Source organism: Macaca nemestrina, chromosome 4 (assembly GCF_043159975.1).
Source record: "Macaca nemestrina isolate mMacNem1 chromosome 4, mMacNem.hap1, whole genome shotgun sequence".
Taxonomy (NCBI): Eukaryota; Metazoa; Chordata; class Mammalia; order Primates; family Cercopithecidae; genus Macaca; species Macaca nemestrina.
The window spans coordinates 67,089,070-67,107,105 of record NC_092128.1 but is presented as its reverse complement, the minus strand read 5'-3'; the positions used below and the strand labels follow the sequence as shown (position 1 = coordinate 67,107,105).

The window sequence follows — 18,036 nt, the reverse complement described above, 5'->3', positions numbered from 1 at the left end:
GGAAAGGGAAGGCAAGGGAACAACAGAAAGAGCAGAAATATGGGCATATACAATAGACTTTCCTTTGCCCCATGAGATTCATAAATCATATTTGATGATTGAACCACAAATCATATGTGGTAGAATGTTGATACCATAGACTGTTGTAAGTCACATATGAATATTGCAATACTCAGATAAGCCACTATAAAACTCCTGCAAAAATATGTATTCAAAAATACTGTAAACTCAGCAAGATTGAATCCTAAAATTTGATAAGTAACCTGCAGGAAGGCAAGAAAAGAGACACAGAGGATGGAAACCAGAGGAAACAAATAGAAAACAAATAATAAAATGGTATACTTAAGTGCTAACATATCATTAACTACCTTAAATGTAAATGGTTTAAATGTACCAATCATAGGAAAAATTGGCAGTGTGTTAAAAAAATGAGTAAACTATATGCTGCTTACAATAATCTTCAAATTCAACAACATAGGTAGAGTAGAAGTAAAGATATGGAAAAAGATATACCATACAAACATTACTTTTTTACAAGGAGTGGCTATATTAATATTAAATAATGTGACTTCAAAGCAAAAAAAAATTGCTAGAGAAAAGAAAACTATTATGTAATGATTAAAAGAACAATCCACCAAGAAGACAAAATGACCCAAATGCACATGCCCCTAATAACATAGCCTCAAATAGAGATAAAATAAAACTGAGAGTTTTTATTTCTTTATTATAATTTTATTCAACTGAGAGTTGAAGGGGGAAATAGATAAATCCACCATTATAGTTGGAGACTTCAGCACCCTCCCTTAGCAACTGATGGAACAAGTAGACCGAAAATCATCTAGGATGTGAAAAATGAGAATAACACAATCAACCAACAGGATCTAATTGGCATTTATAGAATATTCTACCCAACAACATCAGGATACACATTAATCTTTTTTGTTGTTGTTAAGTACCCGTGAAACATTAATCAACATAGATCATATCATGAGCCATAAAACAAACCTCAATAAACTTAAAAGAATTGATATCATAAAGTATGTTTTTTCTAAGTGGCATCAAACTAGAAACCAAAATTGGAAAGATAAGGAAATCTCTAAAGAGGGGACTAACACAATACACTTTTAAATAACCCATGGATTCTTAAAGGAAATTAAAAATACATAGAAAACATATAAAATATTTGGGTAGAGCTGAAGAAGTACTAAGAGAGAAATTTATCACATTAATGTGTATACTTTAGAAATGAGGAAAGGTCTCAAATCAATAACCTAAGTTCCTACCTCAACAAAGTAGAAAATAACCTATTGGAAAGTTGGGTGTTCATTTGAAGACTCCCGTATATGGACATTAAATAAATTTGTATATTCTTTCTCCTGTTGATCAATTGGCTTCATGCCAATAATTTTTCAGTGGTGGTTAGAGTCACTCTTCTCTCCTGACAGTCATAATGAAAGAGAACCCAGGATACTGATCCATTGGCAAAAAGGGCTAAGAGCTGACCCCAAGACTATATTGTTACATTCTACTTTTAAAAATTAAATAAATAGGCTGGGGATCAAGATGGCTGGGTAGACACAGCCAGGAAATGCCTCTTCCACTGACAGAAACCAAAATATCAAGTAAACCTTCACACTCTGAACAGATCTTTTGAGAGAAAACACTGAAAGTTAATAGAGAAGCAACACAGATACTGAGGCTGAAGAGAGATGAAGCTGAGATGCTCGCATGGAGTCTCTGAGTGCAAGGACCAGCTCCCAGCCCTGAAATAGTCCTAAGGAAGTGGTGAGTGAAGGAACTGCAGGGTGCCACACTCCTGTTGTGGACCTCTGAGATCCTAACATGACCCCCATAAATATATATATATATATTTTAATTTATTTATTATTATTATACTTTAAGTTGTAGGGTACATGTGCATAATGTGCAGGTTTGTTACATATGTATACTTGTGCCATGTTGGTGTGCTGCACCCATCAACTCGTCATTTACATCAGGTATAACTCCCAATGCAATCCCTCCCCCCTCCCCCCTCCCCATGATAGGCCCCTGTGTGTGATGTTCCCCTTCCTGAGTCCAAGTGATCTCATTGTTCAGTTCCCACCTATGAGTGAGAACATGCGGTGTTTGGTTTTCTGTTCTTGTGATAGTTTGCTAAAAATGATGGTTTCCAGCTGCATCCATGTCCCTACAAAGGACACAAACTCATCCTTTTTTATGGCTGCATAGTATTCCATGGTGTATATGTGCCACATTTTCTTAATCCAATCTGTCACTGATGGACATTTGGGTTGATTCCAAGTCTGATTGTATATTTAGAAAACCCCATTGTCTCAGCCCAAAATCTCCTTAAGCTGATAAGCAACTTCAGCAAAGTCTCAGGATACAAAATTAATGTGCAAAAATCACAAGCATTCTTATACACCAGTAACAGACAAACAGAGAGCCAAATCAGGAATGAACTTCCATTCACAATTGCTTCAAACAGAATAAAATACCTAGGAATCCAACTTACAAGGGATGTAAAGGACCTCTTCAAGGAGAACTACAAACCACTGCTCAGTGAAATAAAAGAGGACACAAACAAATGGAAGAACATACCATGCTCATGGATAGGAAGAATCAATATCATGAAAATGGCCATACTGCCCAAGGTAATTTATAGATTCAATGCCATCCCCATCAAGCTACCAATGAGTTTCTTCACAGAATTGGAAAAAACTGCTTTAAAGTTCATATGGAACCAAAAAAGAGCCCGCATCTCCAAGACAATCCTAAGTCAAAAGAACAAAGCTGGCGGAATCACGCTACCTGACTTCAAACTATACTACAAGGCTACAGTAACCAAAACAGCATGGTACTGGTACCAAAACAGAGATATAGACCAATGGAACAGAACAGAGTCCTCAGAAATAATACCACACATCTACAGCCATCTGATCTTTGACAAACCTGAGAGAAACAAGAAATGGGGGAAGGATTCCCTATTTAATAAATGGTGCTGGGAAAATTGGCTAGCGATAAGTAGAAAGCTGAAACTGGATCCTTTCCTTACTCCTTATATGAAAATTAATTCAAGATGGATTAGAGACTTAAATGTTAGACCTAATACCATAAAAATCCTAGAGGAAAACCTAGGTAGTACCATTCAGGACATAGGCATGGGCAAAGACTTCATGTCTAAAACACCAAAAGCAATGGCAGCAAAAGCCAAAATTGACAAATGGGATCTCATTAAACTAAAGAGCTTCTGCACAGCAAAAGAAACTACCATCAGAGTGAACAGGCAACCTACAGAATGGGAGAAAATTTTTGCAATCTACTCATCTGACAAAGGGCTAATATCCAGAACCTACAAAGAACTCAAACAAATTTACAAGAAAAAAACAAAAAACCCCATCAAAAAGTGGGCAAAGGATATGAAGAGACATTTCTCAAAAGAAGACATTCATACAGCCAACAGACACATGAAAAAATGCTCATCATCACTGGCCATCAGAGAAATGCAAATCAAAACCACAATGAGATACCATCTCACACCAGTTAGAATGGCGATCTTTAAAAAGTCAGGAAACAACAGGTGCTGGAGAGGATGTGGAGAAATAGGAACACTTTTACACTGTTGGTGGGATTGTAAACTAGTTCAACCATTATGGAAAACAGTATGGCGATTCCTCAAGGATCTAGAACTAGATGTACCATATGACCCAGCCATCCCATTACTGGGTATATACCCCATAGATATTTGAATTGGCAGAGCAACTGCCCAGAGATTAAGTAGAGGCAGAGCTCAAACCTAAGTGGGGCCCAGAAGGTTCTGTGTATGGGGAAACTCCAGTAAAATGTGACCTTAGGAACCCATACCCATGGCTCTTCGTCTTGCTCTGAGTGACTCTAGACACTGCTGAGCGCTGTGCCAGGAGAGAGCAGGGCTATCTTTGTCACAGGACTAAGGTGCATCTGATCTGTGCACTTTCATCTGCCATCCCCTCCCAAAGCCCCTGCCTGGCTGCTTCTGCAAAAGCATGCTCACAGCATTGCCTCCACTGCCCAGCCTGAGTGCTTTGCCAGTGGAATTGAAACACTGGACTGGCCCCAACAACATCCAGTGCTCAATCCCGAGGGGACAGAGGACAAAGCCACAGGCCTGGTCCCAACCCCCAGGATTCAAGCACACAGCTCAGGGGCATTGAGCTGAGAACTGTGGCCTGAACTTGAATGAGGGAGGAGCCCCAACTCTCAGAACACTGAGAAGAATGAGGTGTGGGTTCATGTGCCGGCATGGGAGCTGGAAATGCTTCCCTCCACAAGATTGGTCTGGGAATGAGGTGTAGCTCATTTGCTGACCAGTCTCTGCCAGAGACTCCGACAAAGAACACCTAACAGCCCAATTATCTGAGTGCAAAAGGCTTGGGACAAAACTCAGTGGTCAGGTCTGCTACAGGGAAGACACCAGGAGACCTAGTCAGGGGGAAAACAAGCTGAGCAGTCTTCACGGCTATCTGCTGGAATAAAAACCTTGAGCCACAGGCACCACACCAGCTGTACATACATGGCACCATTCATTGCCTTGCCCGAGGATTCTCTACCCTTGATCCACTGCATTCACAAACAACCTGTAGAAATGCACCACAACCCACTCTGACTCTGCCAAACACAGGACCAGTAGGTCCTTAGGGAACTCTTGGTGAATTAACCTTTGGCTTGGGCAACCCCAAGGGAGTGGGGCCCAACCTGCCAGCGTCTCCATTGGGGCTGGAATCATGAGCATGGTGTCAGTGATTGGAAGTGGTGCCCCCAAGGCTTGGGAACAGACTTGGTGAGAGGATGATCTCTCACCTGCCGCCCATCTCGCCCTCTGTGGAATACTGTTGCAAAGGAGATGAAATACAAAAGAGACACATGGCTGAGTAAAAGCCTGTCTGCTGGCCCTTACACTTAAGCATCATCTACTGGATGACAATCTGAATTACACCACTGAACAAAAATTTATTCAGCACACATCACCTGTGAAACCCAATGTAGGAATCTAGCCACAACTAAAGAATCCATACAGAACCTTGGCTCTCTGAAAGCACCAGAAATGAAGTCCATCAACTACACACAGCATACACCACAGTCAAAACTACAAGGGGAAAAGAAAAGAATATAAAAACCAAAAGCTCCATCCAAACAACAGCAACATCACAAAGATAAACACCAGCCTTCTTGGATGACGAAGAATCAGCATACGAACTCCAGCAATTCAAAAAGTCAGACCGTTCTGTTACCTCCAGATGATGACACTAGCTTCCCAACAACAGATCCTAACCAAATTGAAATGGCTGAAATGACAGACATAGATTTGAAATCTGAATGGCAAGGAAGCTCAATGAGATTAGGAGATACTGGAAACCCAATCCAACGAAGCCAGAAAAGATGACACAGACATTTTAAGAAAGGATAAACTGAACTTCTGGAATTGAAAAATTCATTACAGGAATTTCAAAATACAGTTGAAAGCCTTGACAACAGACTAGAACAAGCGGAGGAAAGAATCTCACAGCTCACAGACCAGTCCTTTGAAACAACCCAGTAAGACAAAAATAAAGAAAAACATGTAATAAATGAACAAAATCTCTGAGAAATAAGGGATTATGTAAAGAAACCAAACCTATGACTCATTGGCATTCCTGAGAGAGAAGATGAGAGAATAAGCAACTTGTAAAACACATTTCAGGATGCAGTTCACAAAATGTCCCCAACTTCACTAGAGATGCCAGCGTGCAAATTCAAGAACTAGAGAACCCCTGCAAGATACAATACAAGACGACCATTCCCAAGACACATATTCATCAAATTTTCCAAGGTCAACAGGAGAGAAAAAACCTTAAAGGCAGCTAGAGAAAAGGATCACTTACAATGGGAACCCCATCAGGCTAGCAGCAGACTTCTCAGCAGAAGGCTTGCAAGCAAGACGAGATGAGGGTCCTATGGTCAGCCTTCTTAAAGGAAAGAAATTCCAACCAAGAATTTCATTTCCCACTAAACTAAGCTTCATAAGCAAAGGAGAAATAAAATCTTTTTCAGACAAGCAAATGCTAGTGGAATTCACTACCACTAGACCAGCCTTACAAGAGATTCTTAAGGCTAGAGATTCTAAACATAGAAACAAAAGAAAAATACCTGCTATCAGAAAAATATACTTACGTACATGCTCCAAAGACTCTATAAAGCAAGTTCACAATCAAGTCTACAAAACAGCTAGCTAAAAACATGACAGGATTAAAACTTTACATATCAATATTAACCTTGAATGTAAATTATCAAACAACTCACTTAAAAGGCACATAGTGGCAAGTCGAATTGACATAAACAAAACTCAACTACCTGCTGTCTTCAAGAGACTCTTCTCACATGTAATGACACCCACAGGTTCATGGTAAAGGGTTAGAGAAAGATCTGTCATGCAAATGGAAAACAAGCAGGGATTGCTATTCTTACATCAGATAAAATAGACTTTAAACCAGCAAGAGTTTAAAAAGGCAAAGAAGAGCATTCCATAATGATAAAGGGTTCAACTCAACAGGAAGACTTAACTATTCTAAATATGTATGCACCTGATGTTGGAGCATCAAGATTCATGCGACAAGTACTTCTAGACCTGTGGAAAGACTTGAGACAGCCACACAATAATGGGGGGGAACTTCAACACCCCTTCTGAGAGCATTAGACAGATTGTCACAGCAGAAAACTAACAAAGAAATTATAGACTTAAAATCAACACTTGACCAGTTGGACCTACCTAATAGACATCTACAGAATACTCCACCCAACAACTACAGAGTATACATTCTTCTCATCTGCACATGGAACATACTCTAAGATTGACCACATGCTCGGCCATAAAGTAAGTCTCAATAAATTCAAAAAAATCTAAATCATGCCAAGCATATTTTCTGACCATACTGGAAAAAAATAGAAACTAATACCAAGAAGATTTCTTAAAACCAAAAAATTATGTGGAAATTAAACAACTTGCTCCTAAATGACTTTTGCATAAACAACAAAATTAAGACAGATATCAAAAAATTCAATGAAAATAGACACGATGAACCAAAATCTATAATATGCAGTAAAAGCCATGTTAAGAGGAAAGTTTGTAGTGCTAAATGTCTACATCAAGAAATATCTGAAATTAACAATCTAATGTTGCACCTAGGGGAACTAGAAAAATAAGAAAAAACTAACTGCAAAGATAGCAGAATAGAAATAACTAAAATCAAGTAGAAATGAATGAAATTGCTATGCAAAAATTCATACAAAGGATTAATGAACCTAAAAGTTGGTTCTTTGAAAGGATAAACAAGATTGATAGACTACTAAGTAGATTAACAAAGAAAAAAGAGGAGAAGATCAACATAAGCACAATAAGAAATAAAAAGATGATATTTGAACTGATTTCAGAAATACAAAAGATCCTCAAAGACTATTATGAACACGTTTATGCATACAAACTAGAAAATCTAGAGGAAATGGATAAATTTCTCCAAACACAAAACTTCCCAAGATTTAGTCAGGAAGATATTGGAACCCTGAATGGAGCAATAACAAGCTCTGAAATTGAATCAGTAATTAAAAACCTACCAACCAGAAAAAGCGCCTGTCCAAATGGAGTCACAGCTGAGTTCTTCCAGTCACACAAAAAGAGCTGGTGTCAATACTACTGAAACTCTTCCAAAATATCAACTAGAAGAGACTGTTCCCTAACTCATTTTACAAAGCCAGCATCATCCTGATACCAAAATCTGGCAAAGAAGCAATGGAAAAAAATAAAAAATAAAAAAAAAAAAAGTACAGGCCAATATCCCTGATGAACATAGATGCAAAAGTCCTCAACAACAAATACTAGCAAACCAAATCCATCAGTATAGCAAAAAGTTAATTCACCATGATCAAGTAGTTCATTCCTAGGATGCAAAGTTGATTCAACATATGCAAATTAATAAATATGATTTATTAAATAAACAGAATTAAAAACAAAAAAAGATCATCTCAGTAGATGCAGAAAAAGCTTTCTGTAAAATCTAATATCCCTTCATATTAAAAAACCCTCAACAAACTAGGCGTTGAAGGAACATAACTCAAAATTTAGTAAGAGCATCTATGGCAAACCTACATCCAGCATCATTCTGAATGGGCAAAAACTAGAAGCATTCCTGTTGAGAGCTGGAAGAGGACAAGGTTGCCCACTCTCTACTATTCAACATAGTACTGGAGGACCTAGCCAGAGCAACCAGGCAAGAGAAAGAAGTAAAAGGCATCCACATAGGAAAAGAAGAAGTCAAACTATATCTCTTCACTGATTATATAATTCTATACCTACAAAACCCTAAAAACTCATCCAAAGGCTTCTAGAACTGATAAAAAAATTCAGTGAAGTTTCAGGATACAAAATTAACATACAAAAATCAATAACATGTCTGTACACCACTGGCATTCAAGCTGAGAGCCAAATAAGGAATCCAGTCCCAGTTACAATAGCTACAACACAAAATGAAATATATATACAAAATAAAATACCTAAGGATATGTGTAGCTAAGGAGATGAAAGGAGAACTACAAAATACTGCTTAAGGAAATCATAGATGACACAAATAGAAAAAATATTCTACGCTTATGGATGGGAATAATTAATAGCATTAAAATGGCCATACTTCCCAAATGAATCTACAGATTCAACATTATTCCTCTGAAACTACCAATGTAATTTTTTACATAATTAGAAAAAACTATTCTAAAATTCATATGGAACCAAAATAGAGACTGAATAACCAAAGCAATCCTAAAGAAATAAAATGAAGCCAGAGGCATCACATTATCCAGTTTCAAACTATATTACAAAACTGTAGTAAATGAAAAAGCATGGTACCAGTACAAAAAGAGACATATAGACCAATGAAACACAATAGAGAATCCAGAAATAAAGCCACACACCTACAACTATCTGATCTTTGACAAAGCTTACATAAATAAGCAATGAGGAAAAGACTATCTATTAAATAAATGTTGCTGGAAAAACTGGCTATCTATAGGTGCAAGAATGAATCTGTACCTTATTTACCTATCACCATATACAAAAAATAATGCAAGGTGGATTAAACATCATGACCAAGTGGGACTCATTTCAACTGTAAAATGCTGGCTCAGTATTTGAAAATTGATCATTTTTCACATCATTTACCACACCAACAAGCCAAAGAAGAAAAACCATATGATCATATAGATTGACATAGAAGAAACATTTGAGAATATCTTAACACCCACTGATAATAACAGTTCTCAGCAAGTTAAGAATAGAGGAATGTTACCTCAACTCTGTAAAGATCATCTACAAAAACCCTTTGGCTGATATCATGATTAATGGTGAAAGACTGCTTTCCTCTAAGATCAGGAATAAAACAAATTAACTCTTACCACTCTTTTTAATCAAAACACTGAACTTCTAACCATCACAATAAGGCAAGAAAAAGAAATGAAAGGCATATAGATTGGAAAGGAAGAAAGAAAAGCATATCTATTTATTGACAACATGATTTTGTATGTAGAAAATCCCAAGGAATCTATAAAAATTCTCCCAGCTGAGTTTGGAAAAGTCACAGGATACCAGATCCATTGAATTTTTACATACCAAAAATAATGCAGAAGCCAAAATCTAAAATATAATACCATTTATAGTCACTCAAAATAAAATTAAACACTTTGATAAACACTTAGCAAAACATATACAGGAAGGACATTCTGTCTGACAAATAGTGCCAGAGAAGAAGAAAAAGAAAAGGAGAAGGAGAAAGAGGAAGAGAAAGAGAAGAAGGAGAAGGAGAAGGAAGAAGAAGGAAAAAAGAAGAACAAAGAGGAGGAGGAGGAGGAAGAGGCAGGGGAAGGAAGAGGAAGAAGCTCAACCTAAACCTGACACTGTATATAAAAATTAACTCAAAATGGATCATGGACTTAAATGTAAAATGTAAAGCTATAACACTTTTAGGGAAAAAAAAATAGGAAGAAATCTTTGGAACTATGCCTGGGCAGAGTTCTTAGACTTGACACCAAAAGCATAATCGTTAAAAGTAAAAATTGATAAATTATACTTCATAAAAATAAAAAAAATTTACTCTGTAAAGCCCATATTAATAGAATGAAAAGACAAGCTGCAGACAGAAATAATTATATGCAAACCACATACCTGACAAAGAACTGTTATCTAGAATATAAAAATAAAACTCAAAACTCAATATAAGTATAGACATTTCGGTAAAGAAGATACACAGATGTCAAGTAAGCACATGAAAAGTGATTCAGCACCATTGGCCATCAATGAAATTTACATTAAACCCCAATGAGGTATCACAATGCATTTATCAGAATGGCTAAAATGAAAAACAGTGAGACTTAAATGCTGGAGAGAATGTAGAGAAACTGGATCACTCATAGATTGCAGATGGGAGTGTAAAATGGTACAGCCACTCTGGAAAATAGTTTTCCAGTTTCTTATAAAACTAAACATACAATTGCCATACAATCCAGCAACTGCACTTGTGGGCATTTATCTGAGAGAAAAAGATTATGTTTACATAAAAACCTGTATACAAAAGATTATAGCAGCTTTTTTCATCATAGCCCCAAATTGGAAACAGTCCAGATCTCTTTCAACAGGTAAATAAATGGTTAAACAAACTGTACTTCTTCCATACCATGGAATTCTAACCAATGATGAAAAGGAAAGCGCTATTGATACATGCAGCAATCCGGATGAATCTCTAGAGAATTATGCTGTGTGGAAAAAACCAATTCCAAAAGGTTCTATACCACATGGTTCCATTTATATAACATTCTTGAGATGACAGAATTATAAAGATGACAACAAATTTGTGGTTGCTAGGAAGTAAAAGTGATGGGGAACAGGAGGAGAAGCAAGGGGTAGGGATAGGGGCAGCTGTGGTTATAAAAGGTAGCCTGAGGGATCCTTGTGACTGAATTGTTCTGCATCATGACTGTGTCTCATACCACCATGTCCAGCTAGTTTTTAATTTTTTTGTAGAGATGGGGTCACCATGTGTTGCCCAGGCTGGTCTTGAACTCTTGGCCTCAAGTGATCCTCCCACTTAGCACCCCAAAGTGCTGGGACTATCGAACTATAGGTGTGAGTCATCACGCCTGGCCTTTTCATATCCATGATAATAGGATAGGTTAGAGGGCCTTTTTTTTTCCCCCTCTTCACAGACATGATCTCTTGAAAAACACAACACTTAATGAAGGTTCTACCATCCTTTTGTCTGCTTATAATGATGGAAGGTCATAGAAGGAAAAGGGAGCTAGATTTGTAGAATTCATTGTGGTATTTGATATATTAACAATAAATTAAAATAACATTAAAAAAAACCTCCTAACTTTAAAGTATTTCTTTGAAGTATCACTTTGAAGTGATCTTCCTATTGTTGGTTTGTCTCCATTGTGGGCAATTGTTGTGGCACCATGAGGTTTCAGAAGGAGCAGAAAAACATTCCTAAAGCATGTTGTATGAGCCTCCTCTATTTTGCAGAAGTTTGTTCAGGGATGGTGCTGGCCACCCTATCTCAGACCTCCTACCATGAATGGTTCTGCAAATGTGGTGGGACAGCCCCAGGAAGATTGCTTTGAGAAGTCAGGAATGTCTAGTGAATCAATGGAACATTATTTTGGGTACTAAAGAGGTTAGATATGTCCAGCACAATGTCTGCACTTAGAACATAACTAATCAACGTTCATTTGCCTTCATCCACCCATTCCTCTAGCTGTCATAGCTCCTTTCACGTTCACACACAGGAAAGGGAGAAATCCACTGTTAAAACCCAAACAACTTTGAGCGTTTTATGCAAAGAAGGGGTAGACCAATGTTGCTTACATAAATGAGTCCACAAGTGCGTGTGAATTTTTTATTGAAAGAATATAATTCTATTTAATCAGAATTTTTTAAATAAATTGGTTTTGTGCAATTTTGGGGGAGGGGTGGGGAGGACAGGGTCTCACTCTGTTGCCCAGGCTGGACTGCAGTGGCACAACCACTGCTCACTGCAGCCTCCACCTCCTAGGCTCAAACGATCCTCCCACCTCAGCTTCCTGAGTAGCTGAGACAATAGGCATGTGCCACCACACCTAGCTAAATTTTAAATTTTTTGTAGAGGCAGGGTCTTGCCATGTTGCCCAGACTGGTCTAGAATTCCTGGGTTCAAGCAATTCTTCTTCTTTGGCATCCTAAAATGTTGGGATTACAGGTGTGAGCCACCACACCTGGCCTGTAATGTGTAATCTTTATTTAGGTAGTTGACCACTTCAGCATTCTAGGTGCAATAACCTTAGTCCTTTTCCCATTGCAATTGATCCAGCTTTCTATAATAGGACCCTCTGGGACACAAATTCATGCATCAGTGACTGGTTTCATTGAGGGGTTTCCTACAGTGGCTGTTAATTCAGACTATGAAACCTTATGGACTCAGGCTTGAATCCTGGATATTACACTTAGAAAATTATTTAACTTTTTCATGCTTCCATATCCTCATATGTAAAGTGGGAGAAATAATAGCCACTTCACTATGCAATTGAGAAGAATTAATGAGCTTCTGTGTATATAAAGTATCCACTACTATTCCATCCACAGAATAAATGGTCAGGAAGCAAACAGAAGGATCAAAGAGTATCCACAAAACAAAGACCTCCCTGGGTGGCTGAATGTATTGCTTTGCCCAAGAGCACCAACAGAGGAAACTCTTTGGCATGGACCTTCTTGAAGTCAGTCACCATATGTACTTGGTTCTCTGAATTCTTCTGGCCTCCCACTTTGACACTTCTGAACCAGAGAACCATTAGCAATTGCTGTGTTGAACGCATGCCATATTTTCTTGACATAATGTCTGTTTTCTATATTTGTTTATAATTATAATGTAGTATAGACTTTCTTTTCTGAAATTTATCATCTTCTAAAAGTTCTAGTTATATTTCTTTAAATGAGGATCTATGAGGTTTTCAATGGGAAAAGAAAATTTTCAATTAATATATTTTATTATATACCATCTCGGTCCAAAAAGAATTTGGGGCAGCTTACAAAGTGACTATAGATACTAAGAAATAGAACATGATAACCAAAGGCAGGTAAAAGACAGATTTTGTCCTACACATACGTTAATGTATAGGCAGCACCTGTGTATACATTTATTTTTACTTTACAAAAGATAAAATTAACGTGTTTTTTTTCATGATCCAAAATTGTATTTTTAAACAGATACTGTCTTCATTTACTGATAAAGAACTCTTAGCTTATGCAAAAGCTGGAGCAGTAGCTGAAGAGGTCTTGGCAGCAATTAGAACTGTGATTGCATTTGGAGGACAAAAGAAAGAACTCGAAAGGTTTGAGTTTCTTTTTTAAATGGATAGATATGTTAAATTCTGTCTTCTCATATGCCCTTCAGATTGATAGCATTAATTATAAGCATTTTCTCCCATATATATGTTTTCTGAAATAGCTTAATGGATATATTACAGCATAACTAATATTTTGGAGAAGTTGTGATTCTAATTGTACTTTTCTTTTATCTGCTAATTCAAAGAGTTTCTAGATGGGCAATAACATAAAAATAGTTTCCTAAGGCTGAAATGTATTTTCTACCTCTGATTTTTTTTCCTCTATCAAGTTAATTAGTGATTCTCTAAGATTGACTGAGTATTTTGTGTAAGATCTGTGGGGACATTTTAATCTGTGGTTCATTTTCTTTTCTGCCCAGGCCCCTACTCAGTTGACATATGCTACATGATTTGGAAGATAAAAATATAATCAAAAAGCACTTATGTGTACAAAAGTTCAAAATCTTTTATATTATATGTTTAGTATTATGCTTGCAACTCTTCCCTTTTATTAGATTTCTGAGAGCATAGATGGTAATTTATTGAAATTTATAATATAAATCAGATTACTGATTTCTAAGCAGCAACAGATTTTATTTAAAATTGAATATAAATTATAATATTCTGATGCTATAACATTTCAATCTTATGAATATATATATATTTGAAAGTATGAAAAAGTAAACTATTGGTTAAGGAGGTTATACATTGTGTGGTACAGCCATAAAGAAAACCGAGGGAATTTTCAGAAATCAGAATAGTGGTTAGCTCTGGGGAAGATGAGAAGTTGTGTGAAGAGAGCCAAACACACAGTAGGGGATTCTGTGGTTCTGGCAGTGTTCTGTTTCTTGATCTCAGGTGTACTTACATGAGTATTCACTGCATAATTTTTTTTATCTGTGCATATGTGTTTGGAGTACTCTTGTTCATATGGTATATTCACACATATAAAGATATATCCTCTCAGAATAATTTATAATGGTTAAGTGCCATAGTTCAAAGGAAAGCGGTATCTATGTTCCATTTTGATTTTTGCTAAAGTCTTTGCTTTTGATTATAATATGTCTGGCTAATAAAATGAGGGGTCCTGCTTAATGACTGAGCAAATGTTCAATGAAATAAAGCCCCGGCTCTCATGGAGCTTAAATTCTAATGGGGGTGGGTAAGGTTACAAACAACCACAAATAATCAAATAGTTAATACACCAGTTGGGGTAAATATTATTTGGGGAAATAAAATAAGAGAATCATGAGGATACTATTTAGATAAGTGATTCAGAAAAATATTTTTTGATTAGCTGCTATTTGAGCAGAGACATAATGAAGTTTCGAGTTTGGAATTTTTTCCAGTTTTCCTCAGAGAAAAGGTGGACCAGAAAAATAATATGCCCAACAGCCCAGCAGCGTTGGAAGACAGACAAAACTTAACAGCTTCTTCCTGGTTCTCAGCTGGGGGAAAACATCTCCCTATAGAAGTTAGATTCTCAGGCCTGGCTGCTATCTGCAATTGGGGTCTGAATTTATACTGCTCTGTGGACTAGGAAACAATCTCTCTCCAAAGCTGAGGGTTTCACATTAAAAATGAATCCTAATCCAGTCATACCAGAGTATCTGGTAGAAGAAATACAAAATTATTGAAAATTAAAGAACTAAACATCTAAATCAAGAAGTTAGAGAGAGAACAATAAAATATTAGAAGGAAATAATAAGGGTAAGAGCAAAAATTAATTTAATAGAAAATAAAGGCAAAAGAGTAGAAGATTGACAAATCCATAAACTAATTATTTAAAAAGACTTATAAATAACTGTCTTATATGTTTAATCAGGAACAAAAAAAGAATGAATAGGGAAAACTTGTAACAGATTTAAAAATCTATTTTTAAATTACAGCTTTATACCAATAAATTTTAAAACCCTCATGATATAGACAATATGCTAGAAAAATGTAGGTTAAAATCCTCATGTAAGAAGAAGAAAATCTGAGTAAACCCATAATCATTAAAAGAATTGAATTCAAAGTTAAAAGTCTCCATTTTCCACTACTTCTCTCCCGCAAGTAGAAACCACAAGTCTGAATAATTTTGTAGGAAAGTTCTATCACAACTTCAAGAAAGAGATAACCCTATCTTACATAAATTGTTGTGAGTTCATTTTATGGGGCTAGTGTAACTTTGATACTACAACCAGGCAGGTATAATATGAGAAAGGAAAACTAAATGTTTTTCTAACTGAAAAAACAGTTTCACCTAAAACATAGATGCAGAAATTATAAATAAATAAATTACTAGCTAAATAAATCCATGTGAAAAATACCAAATTGAAAACATCCTGAACATGCTGGCTTTGTCCTACGATTGCAAAGATGGTTTTAACTTTAGGAAATCTGTTAATATAATTAACCATATTAATAGATTAAAAGAAAAACATTTGTTTTGATATAAGGGGAAAAGCATTAATTGTATATGATTCATGACAAAAACTCATAAAACTAGGAATAAGAAACAACCTTCTTAATTATTAGAGACCCACAGGAAACATTTAGTGGTGAAACATTAAAAACATTTTAACACTTAAAATAATGAATGAAATAAATACTTACAATTTTGTCTGTCAATTAAAAAAATAAAAAAAAATAATGAATGAGGCAAGTGTGTTTGATAGTATCATTTCTATGTACTGTTGTACTAGTACTAGATAATAAGACCAATAGAACAAATAAGAGTAAGAATGAAAAAAGAAAACAAAAAAAGAAAAGCAATAAGGATTGGAAAACAGGAAGCAAACTGTCATTATTCACAGATGATAAGATTGTCTACACAGAAATTCCAGTAGGTTTTATAAGCTAACAAAATACAATAAGATCTCTGGGTACCTATCATTATTCAGAATAAATAGCATTCCTGTAAATCAGGAATGAACAATTAGAAAATATACAGTATTTCATCCATTCAGAATGAATCCATCATCTCTGACGTTGAAATAAACCTACCAGTCAGTGCCATCTTACATTTGCTATGGATCTGGGTTGAAGTCCAATTCTTTCAGGCAGGATTTGTGTTTGCTTCTGTGATTCACCAAGGGCACTGCTAACCTGAGACCACCTTACATTAAATTCTGTGTCTAGCTGTTTTTGGACCACACTGGTAGTATGAATTCATACTCAGACCTGACTGACATAAGATTACAAACTGATGGCCTGATGTCCTTGCCAGGTTGGCCATTTCTTAAATGTTTATTAATTAGACAAATTGCTTCAGCACCTACAACATGCCAGGCACTGTGCTAGGTTCTAGGTTTTCCTTTTCTTTTCCTTTTTATTCTATAAAGGTCTAAACAAAGCTAGGGCTCTAGGTTTTCAGCTGTGAATCAGAAACAGAGGATATTGTGTGATCTTCAGTCAAAATAGTAAGATGGATAAAAATGGAAGGAATAGAGAAAGGAGGAATAAATATAAAATTTAAAATATTGATTTAAAAATGTGATCTGAAAGAATCAAAGTGAGTAATGATAATGATGGGGAGGGCAAGTTAACTTTAAATATGGTAGTTGGGGCAGGCATCTCTGAGGAAGTTTCATCTCAGCTGGGACCTGAGGGATGAGAAAAAGCATGCCATGGTGGGGAGAGAGATGGGATGGGTTGGAAGAAGAGTCTTCCAAATTTCCTGGGGTGGCCAAGACTTTAGTATGTTCTAGGAAACATCATAAGGCTTGCATGACTGAAGCTCAGTTGAGTGAGGGGAGATTGGGGTGGGCAGGGTCCAGAATGTGGGGATGGTGGGCCATAATGAAGAGTTAGAATTGTATTCCAAGGGCACAAGGGAGTGGTTGAGGGTGTTAAATAGAGGAATGACTATCCACATTATGTTTTCAGATTGTTTCTTTGCCTGTAATGGGTCTCATGAATGGATGTGAGAAGTCAAAGAGTAGAATCAGGGAGACCAGTGGGGAGGCTGGCAGAGTGGTCCAGGCCAGAGCATCTCCCTGATCTGGATCAGAGGCAGGAGATGGGTGACGGGTACCTAGATTTGGGATATAATTTGGAAGTAGAATTGATGACTCTTCTTAGACCAAACATAATCAGTTTTCATTCCTGTTCTCCTTCCCTTCTCTGCTTCTACATAAAGTAATCGAGGTGTTAATCTGGCTTTCTCTTCAAATTATCAGTGCAGGAGGGAAGCTGGCTCTCTTTGAATGGAAATTTAACCAGAAGTTAAAATAAATTCCATTCAATTGTATAGAATAGTTTTGTTCTTTTTCATTTAAAAATATTTTTCTCTCTTTTATGTGTCTTGAAAATATATTTATCTATTAGTATTCATTTCTGTTTGCTTAATCAAAATTGTTTCTTACTCTCATAAGTAGTTACTTGCATTATTGATAAATATTTTTATAATATTTAAGATGAGTCACATTTCCTACATACCAATGGTTTTGTTATATAACTTTAGTCTCTTTTAGTCACTCCTTACTTTCATGATCATTTCTGTACTAAAGCTTTTGATGAATGGATTATTTTAATATCTGGTTTTATATATGGCATTTGTATTGAAAAACAACAAACAGCTTATGGAAAAGGAGTATTGTTTATGTCTCGTTTCCCTTTACCCCCTTCTTTCCTTTATTT

The 18,036-nt window shown here is 36.3% G+C and overlaps 1 protein-coding gene across 2 annotated transcripts in view; it reads left to right on the top strand.

Moving 5' to 3' along the window:
* The window catches only part of LOC105475450 (ATP binding cassette subfamily B member 1), a 133,393-nt gene that overhangs the window by 63,757 nt on the left and 51,600 nt on the right, over window positions 1–18,036 (top strand). For both annotated transcript variants that reach the window (XM_071094773.1, XM_011730682.3), the window contains one exon: window positions 13,295–13,419. In XM_071094773.1, coding sequence (XP_070950874.1) covers window positions 13,295–13,419 — 125 coding nt within the window. The remainder of the gene's footprint in view (window positions 1–13,294; window positions 13,420–18,036) is intronic.